At 50.9% G+C, this 18238-nt stretch overlaps 2 protein-coding genes across 2 annotated transcripts; one reads left to right on the forward strand and one right to left on the reverse strand.

Moving 5' to 3' along the window:
• Positions 1 to 274: 274 nt before the first annotated feature.
• RPL12 (ribosomal protein L12) lies at positions 275 to 5792 on the forward strand. Its single transcript, XM_084650022.1, has 7 exons — positions 275 to 431; positions 1262 to 1335; positions 2341 to 2439; positions 3394 to 3475; positions 4286 to 4372; positions 5494 to 5606; positions 5699 to 5792. Exons 1-7 carry the CDS (start codon positions 395 to 397, stop codon positions 5702 to 5704), a joined length of 498 nt encoding a protein of 165 aa, XP_084506148.1. The 5' UTR covers positions 275 to 394; the 3' UTR covers positions 5705 to 5792.
• Positions 5793 to 5936: 144 nt separating this feature from the next.
• STPG3 (sperm-tail PG-rich repeat containing 3) lies at positions 5937 to 14345 on the reverse strand (the record flags this gene model as incomplete). Its single annotated transcript, XM_084650324.1, has 7 exons — positions 5937 to 7046; positions 10001 to 10091; positions 10178 to 10231; positions 10868 to 10956; positions 11290 to 11433; positions 13283 to 13347; positions 14230 to 14345. The coding sequence occupies 7 exons, from the start codon at positions 14343 to 14345 to the stop codon at positions 6853 to 6855; spliced, it is 753 nt and encodes a 250-aa protein (XP_084506450.1). The 3' UTR covers positions 5937 to 6852.
• Between the last annotated feature and the right edge of the window lie 3893 nt (positions 14346 to 18238).

An 18238-nucleotide genomic window follows, 5' to 3' on the forward strand; every position in this document is an offset into this window, starting at 1 on the left:
GATCCCCCGCCCTCCTGGGGGCTCTTGCCCACGCCTAACAGGGCGGCTAGCTCGCCTCTGGGGGCCTTGCCCACACACAACATGGCGGCCGGATCCCCCGCCCTCCTGGGGGCTCTTGCCCACGCCTAACATGGCGGCTAGCTCGCCTCTGGGGGCCTTGCCCACACACAACATGGCGGCCGGATCCCCCGCCCTCCTGGAGGCTCTTGCCCACCCCTAACATGGCGGCCGGGTGTGGCTTGCATGGGTCTCGCGAGATCTCGGCTAGTATATGTTGTGCGGCCGACGGCATCTCCGGCCTCTCGTGCGCGCTGCCCTAGGCCGGGAGGTGGCAGGAGCTGCCTGAGTCTCGCGTCCCGGATCCGGCTCCATCCGCCTCGGGCCCGCCGCCGCCATGCCGCCCAAGTTCGACCCCAACGAGATCAAAGTCGGTACGTTGGTGCGGGGCGGCCCGTGAGGTGCCGGGCCTGGGGCCGCGGCGGCCGGGGAGCCCTGTGCCCGGCCTGGGCGCGCTCTGCGCCCGCGCTGGGGGGCCCGGCCTGGGCGCGCTCTGCGCCCGCGCTGGGGGGCCCGGCCTGGGCGCGCTCTGCGCCCGCGCTGGGGGGCCCGGCCTGGGCGCGCTCTGCGCCCGCGCTGGGGGGCCCGGCCTGGGCGCGCTCTGCGCCCGCGCTGGGGGGCCCGGCCTGGGCGCGCTCTGCGCCCGCGCTGGGGGGCCCGGCCTGGGCGCGCTCTGCGCCCGCGCTGGGGGGCCCGGCCTGGGCGCGCTCTGCGCCCGCGCTGGGGGGCCCGGCCTGGGCGCGCTCTGCGCCCGCGCTGGGGGGCCCGGCCTGGGCGCGCTCTGCGCCCGCGCTGGGGGGCCCGGCCTGGGCGCGCTCTGCGCCCGCGCTGGGGGGCCCGGCCTGGGCGCGCTCTGCGCCCGCGCTGGGGGGCCCGGCCTGGGCGCGCTCTGCGCCCGCGCTGGGGGGCCCGGCCTGGGCGCGCTCTGCGCCCGCGCTGGGGGGCCCGGCCTGGGCGCGCTCTGCGCCCGCGCTGGGGGGCCCGGCCTGGGCGCGCTCTGCGCCCGCGCTGGGGGGCCCGGCCTGGGCGCGCTCTGCGCCCGCGCTGGGGGGCCCGGCCTGGGCGCGCTCTGCGCCCGCGCTGGGGGGCCCGGCCTGGGCGCCGGGGACCCCGGCGCGGCTCAGGCCGCTGCCGCCGGGCCCAGGGCCTGGCAAGGCCCGCGTGCTGCGCGAGCGCCCTGACGCCTCTCTCGCTTTCTCCGCAGTGTTCCTGAGGTGCACCGGCGGGGAGGTCGGCGCCACTTCCGCTCTGGCGCCTAAAATCGGCCCGTTGGGTTTGGTGAGTGGCGCTGGGAGGGGATTGCTCTGTGTCGCTCGCGGTATTACCAGGTGCTTGGCAGATGCTGCTGAAACTGTCTGTAACTGATGCCTGGATGGCTGCGCTACTGAAGGGGATGATTAGGGTGAAGTTACTTTAGTCTAATCGAGAGATTTTTGTCCTAACATGAACCTCTAAAACCCCCCTACAGGATAGCCATGAGCTGAAATCTAACCGTGTATCCTGAGCTCCAAATGTGAGAGTCCTGAGCTAGACTGAGTCAATTGCCTCTTTAAGTACAGGAATCCAGTGTACCCGCTTCCCGTTTAGATGGGAGCCCTCTTTACAGAGACTGCTAAGGCTGTAAACTGGTCAGTTGATCAACATAAAAGGAGTTAGCTCTTCTAAAATGCCTTACGTTTTGCCATGGATGTGAGTTTGCTCCTTGTGACTGGGCAGAGAGCAAACTTGCAAGAAATTGAACTTAGCCTTGTTTTTGTATAACTAGGCTATTGTATCTCTTTGGGTGTGGTGTGTGAACATGTTAGTGCACCTCCCTGGGTGTGAGGGGGGCCCTGGTTTTGAGATGGGCTTTTTGAAAAGGGGGGGAATTTAGCAAAATAGAAGGGCCACTGAAGGGAGTGAGAAGTGTGATTAGTCATGGGAAATGACTGAGGGTGGGAGTGGACTGGCGCAAATAGCCAGTTAAGGCAGAGGAAAAACTGCAGAAAGCTGTTTAATGTGTGTGTCTAGCAGTCCTTGCTGCCGCTTACTCTGGGTTTGTGGCTCGCTCTGCTGAGGCATTGCTCTCTCCATGAGATTTCAGAGATACACAGAAGGGTTTGTATTTGCTCACATCAGTGAATTTAGCTGTTTGGGAAGGGGAATCTTTCAAATACAGCAATAAAAATAACTGCCGGTACAGGGCATGAAGTGTACAGCATAATACGGGAGTTCAAACGAATGAGTGTTGGAAAATCTCTCTGAAGAGAAAATAATCAATTAAATGCTTGTTCTTGCCTTCAGTCTCCCAAAAAGGTTGGTGATGACATCGCCAAGGCAACAGGTGACTGGAAGGGGCTGAGGATCACCGTGAAACTCACTATCCAGAACAGGCAAGCTCAGGTACTAAACGCCAGAAGGGATGGCTTGGTGGGAGAAGCGCCAGGTTTGAAACACCTGTGTTTGCTTGAACCACAAGTGTCAATCCCGGCAGGGTTGACTCAGCCCTTCATCCTTCCGAGGTAGATAAAATGAGTTCCATGCAGTTTACTGTGTGGGGGTCTCCTGGACGAGACCTTAAAAACAAAGTCCTTCCTAATCTCTGTAGGCTCTGAAGAGCTGGGGTGTATCCAATGCCAGAACTGTCTCTGGTCCACCATCCGGAGGCAGCTGCATTTCAGTGTATAATTCAGGGCTGTCCAGGCTAAAGATGCTGTGTGTGCCACTGTGCTCAGAAATAGTGGTGTGTCTGAATCAAGAGCAGGCATCAAACTGACTGTCAGAGTTAATGACAATAGAATGGAGAGGAACAAATGAGTTCATCAGTCTGCCAGGGTTGGTATTGTATTGGTCTTGGAACCATGACAACACTCTGAGAGACTACTATGGGGGAACTGTTGGCTGATACTGGAGATGGGGTGGAGAGCAAGTTTTTAGACCAGGGAAACACTGTGCCAAACTGGAATATTCCAACTACTCTTCAGTATACTTGTAGCCACCCGCCACCATACCTGTCTTGTACTGAAGTGACTGGTGTACTCCAGTGGTGTGCTGAGAGGAATCCCCAGCTTAGGAAGCAGGGCTATTCTATGTGTGGAGAGCTCTGTGCCGAAAGGCTGGGAACATTGAATCACACGTCTTCCCATAGAGAAGAATAGTAACAAGCATGTCGAGTACACGCAGGTGGGAGGGTGATCCCAATTATTTTCTAGTAAATACAATGCATTTAGGTTTATTATAGTTCTGTGTGAGTTGGAGGCTGTTAGCTCTTTCAAGACTGATATTTGTCAAGCATTCTGGATTTGCTTTCTGACCTCAGTATCTCCTAAAGAAAACATGTTCCCCTCCCCCAATCAGATCGAGGTTGTCCCTTCTGCCTCTGCCCTGATCATCAAAGCCCTCAAGGAGCCTCCTCGTGACAGGAAGAAGCAGAAGAACAGTAAGCTTTCTTTTTTGCTAACTTCCATTGGTCACTGGTGCTAAGTGGTGCAGCCAGCCAGCCCAGATCTAGCTGGCTGTCACTTAACTTGCTTGCCTCCAGTTTACTCCTCTGCAAAATGGGAATATTTGCCAACCTTGTAGGGGATTGTGGGGCTTCATTAATGTTGTGAAGCACTTCACGATTTCAACCTGCAAGGCACAGAAGTACAATCCAAGATCTATCTGAAGGGGAAATTACTCCCTATGATGCAGGGTATTGAAATGATTTGCCTGTGGATCATTGTACTTTTATGACCAGCTCCATGGTTCTCAAACTTTTGTATTGGTGACTGCTTTCACACAGCAAGCCTCTTGAGTGCGAACCCCCTTTACAAATTAAAAACACATTTTTTATATTTAATGCTATCATAAATGCTGGAGGCAAAGTGGGGTTTGGAGCTGACAGCTTGTGACCTCCACATAATAACCTCATGACCCCATGAGGTGTCAGGACACCCAGTTTGAGAACCCCTGGAGTTTGTCTGGTCTAAAAACTTCAGTAAAACAGCCACCTGCCACTGTACCTGTCTAGTATGAAGTGCCTGGTACAATCCAGTGGTGAGCTGATAGAAAACACCAGCTTAGGAAACAGAGTTATTCTCTTTGTGGGTAACTCTGTGCCAAAGTCTGGGAACACCAGATGATAAACCAAGGAATGAGTGTGCTGCTATACTGTCCCCCTACCCTCTTCACTCCCAGGGTTGAGATGTTGAACAGATTTGTTTGTTGCTCTTCAGAGGACTCACTGGTGTTTTGATTTTGTTCACAGTTAAACACAGTGGCAGTGTCAGCTTTGATGAGATAGTAAACATTGCACGCCAGATGAGGCACAGGTCCTTGGCCCGGGAGCTCTCTGGTAAGAGCAGTATGCTGCTAGGGGGTTACTAATGCGGTGGCTGCCATAGGCTGGTCCTGAGTGCCTGAACCAGCTCTGCCTTCTGAACTCAGATGGGCTGCAGAGCCCCTCATCCTGCTTGTCTACCCACTAGCTGGCCTACTCTGCAGCTCTGGGCTCCATTCCAGCAACCTCAGCCTCTGCTGTAGGTTTTCACTTATATTTCCTGGTGTGAATGGGTAGATCCATGAGCATGGACAGTCAAGCTGGCAGAGGCAGAACATGGCAGGACTTTTTTTTCCCCCATACTCCTGACCCTGTCACAGTGCAGTCTGTTTCCAAAGGGGACTAGCCCGTCCCCTGCTGACAGATACCTGGGCATTAGCTAGCTTCCTAAACTACAATATAAGTAGCTTCCATATCTGATTCAGTTTATCAAGATACCTTAGTCTTAGAAACAGGTCAGACCTGCTTAGTAACAGGCCTGTCTTACTGAGATACTTTCAGCCAAGTCAGCTCTGAAAGGGGATACGAAGGGAACTTACGAATGTCCTTCTGGAAGGTCCCATGTACCTTCCTGTCCTGAAACATCAGTGGCCTTTCTAGATTGACATACCCAGGAGACAGTGTGCTGCACTGATGCAGGAGACCCAGGTTCCAGGATATGCTCATTATGCCCTCAGCAGTGAATCCTGCTAATGTACCTTGCAGACCTCTGGGGATGGAGGTTATGGCTTGTATAGATAGAAAAATGGCATAGGGCAGTGATTTTCAACCTATGATCCATGGATCCCTGGGGGTCCCCAGACTATGCCTAAGATTTCCAAAGGGGTCTGCACCTCCATTAGAAATTTTTTTAGGGGTCACTGGACCCCAGGAGAGGAGCCTCCCATATAACACATGCCAAGCCTCCTTGCACCCATTCATCAAACAGGTCAGTATTTAACAGACTTCCACCAGGAGGGAGACATGCACAGGAATTAACATGCTGTTGTACGTCACTGACCTGCTGCTACCAGCGTACCTAGCAGGGACACTTTTTTCCCCCAATGGAAAAATCTGAACTCTGAAAGCAAGTCAGGCTTGGTCTGTGTGTCACCACTGTGTTGGAGGTGGTCTAAGATGCAGTCTCTCTGTTACAGGAACTATTAAGGAGATTCTAGGAACTGCTCAGTCTGTTGGCTGCAATATTGATGGCAGGCATCCTCATGATGTCATTGATGACATCAACAGTGGCACAATAGAATGCCCAGCTGTAAGTCTCAAACTTCAGTTGAAATTGACTAGCATTGTCTAAGAACAAAATATCTCTTTACTAATGGGAGGCTTGTTTTGTTTTTTCAACAGAGCTAAGACAGAAACCAAGAACTCTCAACATGAAAGCTGATTAAGATTTTTTGTGACAATTGGGAAACCTCAATAAAACCTGCATTGAGTGAGAGTGGTCTGGTAATTTAAATACAGGATCCAGTTTGTCATCTGAAGGTGCAAAATGCTGGAATCTAAACACATGGTTGATTCCAGACAGTCTGTATTCTGCCACATCAAGATTACAGGATTTTTTTCTGGTCCCACACTGAACTAATATCTAGTACCTACACTAAGAGGTTGTCCTTGAGACAACCCCTGCATTTTGGAATGGAGAAAACATGCCACAGAAATTTACAAAGGTTAAAAGTGGAGATTGCCTCTCAACTCCTATCCCTCTTAAAACTTGCCATCATAAATAGATGTATTCCTTGTGAGCAGGTGGTTTATTCAGAATAGTAAATCTGTGCAAATCTTAATTTATGCTAGTGCTATGTGTACCTAACAGCTAGAAGGGCATAAATAACTGATACCTTTGCATGTGTAGGCTATGGAGAACTGCAGTCATGTCATAAAATGTAATACAGCCTGCAAGCAGATTGTTCAGGTGGCTAGCTTAAGCTAATGCATTTAAATTATGAAGCTTTCACCTGTGGTAGTGATGAAACAGGATACAGCATGATCTTGACATTACATGACTTCCATCTTAAATGGAAATTTACTCCTGAACACCCTGCCGTGTTAAATATACTTAGACAAATCTGTTTTAGTAACAGGTAAAAAGTGAGTGCTCCCAAAGTCCTCTGCTTGAGCGTCTGTGAAGACAGGCACCCTGGTTCTTAGTGTGTAATAGGTACCTAGTCCAATTCAAAACTTCAATTTTCAAGGGTTTATTACTTGTAAATGTGTGTCTGGTCAACATTAGCATCCTCAATTTCTAACAGCAAAAGCTACCCATTATTACAGTACAGCTCCAAGCTTCGTAGGTGTACTGGGCTTGTACTTCTCTCTCTGAATAAACAGGTTGTTTCAGATCAGAATCCATGTAGGGAGGTGACTTAGTAATAGAGTACACTGCATAATGAATCTTAGTCTGTGTTAACTTTGTGAGCCTCTTTAGATGAACACACTACATGGGCTGCTGTTAAGCAGATGGAAAATGAGCAAAGTTATTTGGTCTTTGCAGCTCCTGTTCAGAGAGTTGTGAAGGGCCCGGTTTCATGTCTCTTAGGTCTCCTGATGCCCTGGATGATGACACTTGGGCAGCTGGGCAAACGAGCTATGTGCCCCTTCTCAACATCATATGATCCTGGTCCTGGTGTGTTTCCTGAAAGGAAGAGAACCCAGCAGCTGGTACATCTTAAATTTGTGGACGATCTGCCCTTCTCTTGGTACTAAAAGGCTTCCTCTAAGAGTCTCTGCTCTGCATTTCATGTGCAGATAGACATTAGGACCCCATCACCCGTGGCTTTCCTAACTACATGTAAACAGGATCTTAGTGCTGTCCATGAATTAATTACTAGCATGTGAAATGCATCCTGTGAGCTTTAAGATTTCACCTACTGCTGTAAAAAACAACTCCATAGTTGCTTCTGCTCCCCTTGATGTCTGGCAGGGTGGTTTAGGTGTATACAGACCTAATGAAATTCAGATGCTGTAGCCTGCATGTTTTGATTTAAATGTTCCAGCTACGAAGATCTGGTGCAGGAGCAGAAGTGCTAGAATATGCGAACTACCACTTCAGTGGAAAAGTACTAACTCAAACTGAACGTCTGAAGGGCTAGATTTCCAGTGTGTTTAAAATTGCCATTCTACAATTAGGCTGGGTATCTGCAAATGACAATAGCCCCGTACATGAATGGCAGGAACAGCAGTGGTTGTAAAACTTCTGAAGCTGAGCACGCTCCCAGTGCGTTTTGCCCTTTACACCAGTAACTTTACAAAGGGCCATTTTCACTTACACTGGACAATGGCAGTTTTACCAGCATAGGATTTATTCCTCTAAATATTTAGACCATCTGTAAGAACCACATTCTCCACATGATCTTTGTCCTGGCTTCCTCTTCTCGGTGTAACATCCACTCCTATCAGGGCTATTATACAGTCTAACTTTCTGAACCAGGCTACAACTTGTAACTGAAAACCCAATGCAGCCTTTGCTGGGTAACTTCTGAGCTAGAACAGCCTCTTCTCGCTGTAGTATGAAAGTAAGGGATGTGCCCGTGGAAGGATTTACAATAGTGTGTGTGCAGTGCTATCATGATCTCTTAAATATGAACACTAGTCAACTGCAGCTCAAAATGCTTTGCAACTGTAACCTAGCACATGTGCTGCCTCCCACCCTGGCTCACCTCTTCAGTTTACAAGGGGAAACTGAGTCAGACAGCTCAAGTGACTTATCCAAGCTGGCTGCTGAGGTCACGTCAGCTGGGATTAGGACAGAGCAGTCCCTATTTCTATCTTTCTATCTCAGTTCCCCTTTTCAGGAGAGAAATTCCTGTGTTCGGTCAGATTTTCAAGGGGATGCTGAGCAATCCTAAAAACCTGACTACTTCTTGAGGTACCTAAAGGGGAGCTAAACTCTTTTGAAAACCTTGTAAATCTGAAAATTCTCTGGTCCTAATACCAACTAAGGTCAGGTCTACACTTCACTTTAGATACTATAGTAATGGGGGGAGGGGTGATTTTGTTTTTAAACCAGCACAGAACTAGCCCTAGTGCAGAAAAATTGGTCGTGACCCATAGTGAGAACCACTGGACTATGCCAAAGCTGCTTGTTTTGCTGTGGGTCCTTTCCCACATTGAATGGAACAATGTTTCCCAATTCATAATGAGCTTTGACAAAATATGTGGCCCCCCAAATTGGCTGCTGCTACCTGTTTTATCCTCAAAACAGAACTTCTGCTTAATCAGTTTTTTCTGTCAGTGGTGTTTCGCTATCACCCATGAGTGTGAAATTATCAGTGTCCAGCTTGACACAACCTACTCCCATGTTTTCAAGAATGGCATCTGTATGCTCCATCCCTTCCCCTGAAAAATCTCAGAGGGGAAGAGAAATGGGAATATGGTACGAAGAATAGGGGAGACAATTGCAATAACGCAGGGAGTATGCAGGAAGTTAGTTGCTCTGTAGCAAACTGCTGCTTAGCTTGCACGGTGAAGTGTGTATACAGCCAGAGAGTAATAGATTTAATTGCACAGGGCTTTGATGTTTTTTTTACCTGAAGTGCCCCATTGATGAGTCCCCTGTGGCCGGTTTCTTATAGTGTAAGAAGGTGAGGTCTGCAACACCTGGAAATATGCTGGTGTTGTGTCATATTTATTTGGTGCTGGATCAATTTGAGCATCTGGAAAAAGAAATGGGAAAGTATGATACCAAACTCAGGACTAAAACAAAACCTGGAGACTCTTTGAAGAGACAGTGGTGTTGGGGTCTGCCCTATCTATCATCTTGCTAACAGCATAGAATCAGGACCTAGGACCGTAGCTCCCATAATATACAGGTGTGACTTTTCAACAACCAACTACACTGTGCAACCCTGTGTTCACATGTGGCTCTACAGCAACAAAGTGCTGTGTTTGAGCAAACAGATTTTTGGTTCGATGTGTATTTTACCTGCCTTGTCAAGTCACACCCCTAGCTGAGTGGGTGAAATTTTACAAGGCTGAGCAATGGTGAAGGAAAAAATAAAAAAAATACTTTGACCATGTCCTTTTAAGAGGTAAAATGCTAGCTCTTCTCTGTGTACATGGGGGACAGCTAGAGAGTTACAGAAGGATATAAACTATTAGAGAACAGTGCTGGGGAAGCAGGCTTCATAGAATATCAGGGTTGGAAGGGACCTCAGCGGGTCATCTAGTCCAACCCCCTGCTCAAAGCAGGACCAATCCCCAACTAAATCATCCCAGCCAGGGCTTTGTCAAGCCTGACCTTAAAAACCTCAAAGGTAGGAGATTCCACCTTAAATGAGGCCTTGAACAACAGGGTACTGCTAATGCTGAGAGCTGCACTGAGATCAGCTAGACAGAAGAGAGGGACCCACCCATAGCAATAAAGTGTAGGCCCTTAGCTGCCCCAAGAAGGGCACATGCAGGTCTGACAGCAGCCCAGAGAGCTGTGCTGGGGAAGATGGTCAGAGAGCTAAGAGGAGACTACCTTACTGGGCACAGGAACTTGGGAGGAGTCAGTGTTAATAGCAGAGCCATAACTGGGCATTTTAGCATCCAGGGTGAGAGCATATTTACACCCCATACTGCTTTTGTCATTTTTCTGCCCCCATGGCTTTGTGGGCGGCTCCTCTGCTCACCCCACCTGGTTATGGCCCTGATCAGAACACTCACCTTTGCTGACAAGGCTGAATTTCCCCTTTCTCCCAATGCTGTAGCTCGGGTACCCTGGTCTGCTGGCCTGCCGGGGGCCCAGGGTCGAGGCCTGCGTGTAGTGGAATGGAGACGGCCACTACCAGAACAGAGTTAGTCTTACCAAAGCACAGTGCTAAGTAAAGCAACAGACATTACTGTGAAGGGCAGATCCCTCTGCAGGAGCATCAGGGAGACTCGTGCACTGTGGGTCTACGGGGAAAGAGGGTCTGGAACACTCAGGGACCCCTCAGTTACCGGAAAGGCTGAGGTCATAGGTGGCTAAAGTGATGGCCAGCGTGATCGTTAGTGAAGAGGAGCAGTCTGGATCCAGGCTGCTCCAGTTCTGCTAGGTCATATAGAGCTCTTTAAATGCTATGCCTACACTGTCTCTCTTTGCCATCTGCTCCCCCTACTGCCTGAAGTGTCCTCCCCATGTGACTGTGCCATCCTGCTGGCCACATGTTCAACTCAAGTCTGAGCCTTGTCCATCCCAGCCCTGTGCCTTGGGCAGTCATTTACACAAGTGTAAGACGCATGCAGAGTGGATGTAAAATGCTACCAGCTCCCAAGGGCAAGCATTTTGCATTGGCTCTGCACTGCTGTGAATGGCTGCACAAGGTCCAGGCCCATGCAATAATCTTTTTCCTCTACAATGGAGGCTCTTTGCACACAGGGGTGAGAAACACAGTCTATGCCATGGTGGCTCATTCGGTCTCAGATGTGTGGGCTGGTGGAGGACAGAGCCTGGGAGAATACCCCCTCCTGTTTTTTTCCAGTCTGAGCTCTGGGAGGGGGAGAGGAATTTGTAAAGATTCAACCAAAGAGAAATAAACAAGCATCACCTACATTGCTCTCTGTGTTAAAATCCGCCTTCCTGGTAAATGGGCTTTTGCTCTGGAACCAGGACTTCTGCCAGGATCTGCGGCCTCCCCCCTCTGGAGAAAACAAACAGCAAAGGGTAAGTCTGGGGAGCTGCTCCCTTCACCCAGGAGCCCTTTGCTCCGCCTATACAAGCACTTGGTAGGACGTAGGGAGAGCGGACTGAAATAACACTTCCACAAGACAGACAGACACCTGAAGAGCCACAGCTGTGCAATTCACTACTCCCCATCCCAGGGCAAAAAGTTAAGCATACCAGTATTGTTTGGGTTGGGGTAGGACGTAGCAGGCCCAGTCCTGGACCAGGACACCATGGTGCTAGGTGCTGTTCAGACACACACTGGGAAACATCTGGTCAGTGACTGAAAGCAGGTCATCCCACTGAATACCTCTAGGGGGCGTCTTCCTCCCAAAGGTATAGGCTGGAGCACTGGTCTCCCTGCAGCTCCTGGTGGATGGCGAGTAGGCAGCTGGCCCAGGGCTATCTACATTGATGACCAGAGGCGGGCGGCTATCCATTGCCTCTCTATATCCTAGGAAAACAGCACAACATGGTGAAGGAGCCAAGCTCATTGGGGTAAAGGGCTGGCTGCATGGTCCATGCCCCATCTGTAAGTTACACGCTCCAGGGCTGCTCTGGAGCTGGCTGGGCTTTCAGGGGAAGCGCAGCTGCCAGCAGCCATCGTTTGTTCAGCACTGCCCCAGGTTCTTGCAATCGCCCCTGGGGTAGTTCAGCCCAAGCCAGTGCCCTGGCATGTGGGAGGTGGTTCTCGCACAGCGATGCTATGCCCTTCTAAGCACTATAGACCCACTCATGGCTACAGGAGCCCCCAAGCCCCTCTGCCAGCTGCCCTCAGCTGGACTCAGCAGCAGCACAAGTCGCTGGAGCTCAGTGCTAGCAAGAGCCTGGTGCTCCTGTGGGTGGAGGAAGAAGAGGCCAGCCCTGGCACTGGCTGGGAGAAGTCTGACCCAATGGTTGGTAAATACCCAGAACTAGAGCCCATCCCATTGGGGTGGAGAGGAGAGTGGGAGTAGATAACGTGGGGGGAGGGAGTGGAATGGTGGGAGAAGAGGAGAGGCCTGTGGGGAAAGTGGGGGTATGGTTCGGTGAGGAGAGGGGTCCCCTGTGAGGAGAGGTGGGTGAAGATGGAGCTTGGCAGATCCTGGAGGAAGCAGGACCTGGGCCAGGAAGGCAAAGGCTGGAATAGCCAGGCCTTTGGGTGTTTGCTGGGACATCCCCGCACTGAGCAGCTGCTCCAGGAGATGTGCAGTAGGTGACCGGCGTAGGTTGGCCTTGCCTGATAGACCTTGTGCTCTGGACACCCCCTGCTCTGGCACAGTGGGGTGGGCTCCTGGCACGGCTGTCTGCTGCCGGGTGCAGACACCTCCCTTGTGACCTCAGTGTATGTTTGGGCTGCTGGATCCTAGACCCAAACCACTGGGGCCTCCCCCACCCTGACGTCCTTCCTCTCCGGGACTTGGGCTCTGTGCTCAAACATAAGGGACTCTTCTGTGGCGGAGGCCATGGGCCACCATGACAGAGCCAGCTTCAGAGTGTTTTAGTGTGTGACTGTGGTTGCACTGGAATGTTGGGAGACGTTTCCTCCCCACACATGGGCTGGCTAATCCTGGACTTTAGGAATCTAGCAATGCTTCCTCTTGGGCCTTGGCCTTGAAAAGATGGGCATGCAAATGGGGAGCCTGGCTGTTTGTGCTGCTGCCAACCTTCCTCCCTCCCCTGCAACTGGGTGCTGCCAAGTGCTGCTACCCAGACCTTAGTGAAAGCCCCCTTGGCGCACCTGCTCCTGGAGACCAGTAGGAACCGGAGATGAGCTTGGGGTGCTCAGATCCTGCATTTTGCCCTGTAGCCATATCGAGTAGGGACCAAAATCTCAGCAGGGAAGGAGCCAGTCTCCACTGTCTCTTGCGGCCTGATTAATGCAGCCACTGACAGACCATGGCCACCCAGCACAGTGTACTCCTGCCTCCTTGGTATCCCAACAGGAGTAGGGCAGGGGATACATGGTTGGCAGCAGGGGAGAGACGGGTGACGGAAGGACGGGGGCTTTTGCCAGCCTGGCTGAAGGAAAAGAGGGCCCCGCTTCCCTGCAGCAGCCATTTATTAATAAATAAAAAGGATCAGTTGCTGGCCACAGTGTAAAGCATTTCACTGGGAAAACTCCAGGGAAACCTTGTGCTGAAGAGAGTCTTGACATCCCTGCTGAGATTCTCGTCCCTACTAAATATGGCTACGGGGAAAAATGCCGGATCTGAGCACCCCAAGCTCAGCTGAGCTAAGCAGTTTGAGCTCATCTCTGGTCCGCAGCCCCGTCCAAGGCTGGATTCCCCCTAGCCTAGGCCATCTGAGGCACTTGTACTTACTGCTGCCCTTCAGCACACTGATCTGCGGTAACAGAAGCGTGCTGGGTTCACTATTCAGGCGACCCCTGCAAACAAGACACATATTGAGCATCAGTCCCTCCCCACAGCCTTGGGCAGTGCTGAGCCCTCTCTGGGAGGAACTGCCCCCATGACACACAGAAGTGGCAAGGTGGGTATTAAGGTACAGAGCTGACGCCAGCTTCAAATACAGATAAAATAGAATCGTACCAGCTGTGTTCAAAGAGTGCACCTTTGAGCATGTGGGGAGCAGCACAAACAGACTATAACAGGAATCAACAGGGACAGCACAAAAAACAGTAAAGAACTGGGTCTGTGCCCAGGCCCTGTGCACAGGGCCTGGCCTGGGAATTCGAGCTGGGGAGTGACAGAGCATGCAGTGCTGGTTTCAGGCAGTGGTAATCTTCCCTGCACCAGCCCTGAGATGAATCATGGAGCTCAGTCACCCGGGGATGCTGCTGGGATTGCAGACAAGGGTGCCCATTGGGGTGGAAATAGCAGATTGAGGCTATGACTGGAGGCCACCAACCTCGCTGCTGCCCAGCCACTGAACAGCTGCCAGGTCGTGATGATGTTTGGTCGCTATCAGTCTGGACTTACTAAATCTGTGACCTGACTGTGGATGGCACAATGTCCCAGTGACATTCCCCTGAGCTCCTGGTGAACCAAAGGGAAGGGGGCTCTAACACTGCCATGGAGTTGTCCTGTTAGCGAATGGCTCAAACCCGACACCTGTGTTAACTCTTCAAACCTGAGCTCAGCATCAGAATCTCATGATTCTGGGGGCAGAATGAAAACCCGCGGATGAAGACCTCCAGAGCGTGTGACCAACCCTAAGGGCAGAACCCCTGGGCGCACAGGAGCTGCCCCAGCAGATGGGAGGGCACTGAGAAAATCCCCCTTCTTTAAACATGCTTGTCCAGTGTTACCAGTGGTACTGTGTGTGCTGCTTGTTGAGCAATGGTTTCCCATGTGGTTTCCAGTGCTGGTTGCCGTTCATGTAGTATTGGGCCAAAAACTTGGTGAGTTTTTGCTGATATTCCATTTCTGCGACGGAGAAATGTGTCTTGCCCTTCTGTGTTGGCGGGGGGGGGGGGGGGGGGCGGCGCGGCTGTCCTCCAGCCATTGGATGGAATAATAGCTCCCCTCTGTGTGACATCAGCAAGTCCCTGTATTCTGAAGATTTGTAGTTCCATTCTCCCTTGTTGCAGCAGCCCTGGGGAGCTGGAACCACTCTGCTAGCCTTTCTGTGTGACCTTGTGGAAGGCACTTCCCCGCTCTGCTTTAGAGCCTGGCTAGACTAGGGGACTCTGCCCCAGCAGTTACATCAGTTCAAACCTCTAGTGTAGTGACACGGCACTAGTGCAAAGCAGGGCTCCCGCCAGAGAGACTTAGGGTACATACACTTTGCGATGTAAGCCCTGGCTCAGACCCAGAGGCAAACCCAAACCCCTGTTAGTCTATACAAAAATCTGTCTGACTTGGGACTGGGCCCAGAACTCCACAGGGGTGGAAGGGTCAAGTCTGGTTCCCCTGGGGGCTCGGGCCCAAATACCATAATTTTGCAGCGTGGACACAGCTTGGGCCCGGGGCAAGGCCCCCCCAGACTCAGTCCCTGAGAGCGAGCTGACGCTGTTGTATTGTTTAGCCTCTCTATCCCAAAAGCGGTAAATGACTCCCAAGAAACGGAAGTGGCCCCTCTTGTTCTAGTACAGCAGCTCGGTGTTTAACCCTTTCATTTTATTCTGACTGATGAGCTGCAAACACATTGAAACTTCTCCTGTATTTGCAATGGCCACCACCAGAAAAAGTCCTTTGCCAAGCACATTGCTTCCAGGTCATGGGCGCACAGCCAGATTTTGGTGACTCTCTGGTGTGAGATGAGCAAAAAGCATGATTTTAACAAGGAATGACCATGTGTACCAAGAAATAGAGAAGAAGCTGGCAGCATTAGGAATCAGGAGTTTGGAGGCAGGCAGGGACAGACTCTAGAAGAGCAGAGAAGGATGGGAGCAAGGGCTGGACAGGAAGCGGGTCTGGTGCAGCTGTGGGGGTGGAATGCATTGAATATCCATCAGGGTGTTGTTATTACCAGGCTTAAATAATGATCTGTTGGCCCTCCTATCCAATCAGGGAGCACAGTCACTGAGGCCATGTTTACCCTACAAACTCATGTTGACGCAAGTTATGTTGGCATAAAGCCACCACAGTTATTATGCGTGCATACTTGGCTCCTTGTGTCGGTGGTGTGTGTGCGTTTGTGTGTACTCACCAGGGATCTCTGCATCAATGCAGAGTGCGGTGAACCATGAGGAGGTCTCCCACTGTGCAACCTACCACCATCCAGTGCACTGCCTTTTGGGAAGTTTTGGCAATGCATGGTGGCAATGAAATGAGTCACATGAGTGACTGGAAGCATGGGCATCAACTTCCCAGTTTTCAACGGTTGCCATCCCATAACGTCATCTGTATCCCACGATTTTTGCATCTTTTTAAAAAATCCCACAAACCTGTGCGGCCCTCCTTGCTGTCTGCCAACTCTAACAAAAGCATGGAGCTTGTACAGCTCTGTAATATCGTCCTAAACATTGCAAGCACTGGGTGCAGGATCCTAGAGTATTTGCAGAGCTGCAAGAAGAACCAAATCAGTGGAGGACATGACAATTCCTTGCAGGACAGATTGCTGTGGGACAGCAAAAACCAATTCATGGTTGTTTGTGGCATTCATGGAGCAGCTGCAGATGGTGGAGCGCCACTTCTAAACCTGAGAAAAGAGCACTGACTGGTGGGATTGCATGGTAATGCAGACTTGGGATGACAAGCAGTGGCTGCAGAACTTTTGTATGTGCAAGGCAACATTGCTGGATCTGTGCACTGAGCTGGCTGCAACCCTCCAGCACAGGAATACCAAAAGGAGAGCTGTACTGACAGTGGAGAAGTGAGTTGCCACCATGCATATCCCTATTTGGCACCAGTCCACCTTGCTGAAGAGTACATCAACAGAAAGGGCTACATTTCTATGGTTATGCAAGCATTGGTAGATCACCAGCTCAGCAGGTGTAGAATGACAGTCAAATGTGCTTTTGGTCATCTGAAGGGTCACTGGCGTTGTTTACTCATGGGATTGGACCTCAGTGGGAAAAATATCCCCATGGTTATAGCTGCCTGCTGTGCCCTGCATAATATCTGTGAAGCAAAGGGGGAAAACTTTCTGTTGGGGGGTGGAGGTGGCGCAGTTGTATGCTGAGTTTGAACAGCCAGACACAAGGGCAATTAGAAGAGCTCAATGCGGAGCTGTATGGCTCAGGGAGGCTTTGAAAGACCATTTTAACAGTGAGCCATAGTAATGCATTTTGTTATACTGTGCTCTACCTGGTCCTGCTCTTTTGTGGCCTCTTAGGAATTGGGTGGTGATTGCTGTACAGGTAGGAGTATAAGATTGTCAATACATCTGTTACTTTTGTTTATGAATGATCCTATGAATTGTGTTACACTGTGCAGCAACAAGCAATTGGTTGCTTTCAGACCTGTTAAGCAATTGATAGCAGGTGCTGCAAACTAAAAGATGAGTTACGTTTTAAATAGACCATTTGTAACAGAATTCAGTGCAAAAAAGAAACCATGGCTTTATATTTTAAAACAAATATATTTTAAACTTACTAAAATTTAATAAATAAAAAGAAGAGAACCTATGAAGGGGAAAGAACATTCCAGTCCATTTTAGCTACACCTACACCATCCGTGGCTTTCACAGGTCAGTGTACGTGAAGCTGTGATAGTCTTTAATGTCCCCCAGGATGGAGTTGAAGGGATAGTGCAGCGGCCCCTGATGCCATGTGGAATGCTGGAGGGGATAGAGGGATGTCCTCATATTGAGCTCTCAATGGGCTGCAGAGGGAGGCAAGCCTGCATCAAGCACAGTCTACAGCAGAGGTCAACAACCTATGGCACGCTTGCTAAAGGTGGCATGCCAGCTGATTTTCAGTGGCATTCTGTTGCCGGCTTGGGGTCCCAGCTGCCGGCCCCGCTCAGCCCGCTGCTGGTCTGGGGTCCCGGCCACTGGCCCTGCTCAGCCCGCTGCCGGCATGAGGTACCAGTAGGGTGACCAGATGTCCTGATAAAATCAGGACTGTCCCGATTTTTAGGTCTTTGTCCCGCGTCCCAGCTGATGCACGGTCAGGACGCCATTTGTCCCGATATTGAGGCTTTGGCCGCTCCAGACGCTTTTTTTTTTTTGCTTTCCCCATGTGTCCCGATATTTTCTCCATTTCATCTGGTAACCCTAGGTACCAGCTGTCAGCCCCCTACCAGCCAGGGTTCCCGCTCAGCCCACTGCTGGTCCTGGCCACTGGTCCGGGGGTCTCCGCTGTTGGCTCTGCTCCTGGCCTCGGCCTGGTGGTCTGCAGCTGTCCCCAGCTAAGGCCCACTGGCCCCAGCCTGGGGCAGTGAGGGGTGCAGACAGGGGCAAGAAGGGGCACGGCTCAGCACCCCCACCTTAAAAATTGTTCCAGTGCCACTGGGATATTTTTAAGTCCTGATTTGCTGCTTATATCAGGCCACATGGAACAGCGCACTGCGTTTGATGTTGCGTGCCCCCGCTGTCACCATTTTTTCCCCCACTGTGAGTTGGAGGGTACATTTGACAAAATGTCAGGTCCTAAAAAAGCAAAGTTAGATGTCTGTTCGTTTCAGCCTTCTTGGACAGACAATTGGATTTATTCAAAAGAAGGTCTGTGCTGTTTGTACTTTCTGTTGTGAAAGTGTTGTTTGTCATACATCAGGTGTTCGACGACATTTTGAAACGAAGCACGAAAAAAACCTTTCTTGACGAAGCAGACAATACTGAATTGATCAAAAAGGCAGTAGCAGGATATGAGAAGCAAAGCAGTGTTTAAATGCTTAAATGTAAGTAAAAATCAAGCTACAGAAGGAAGTTAC

Source organism: Lepidochelys olivacea, assembly GCF_965140295.1.
Source record: "Lepidochelys olivacea isolate rLepOli2 genome assembly, chromosome: 16".
NCBI lineage: Eukaryota > Metazoa > Chordata > Testudines > Cheloniidae > Lepidochelys > Lepidochelys olivacea.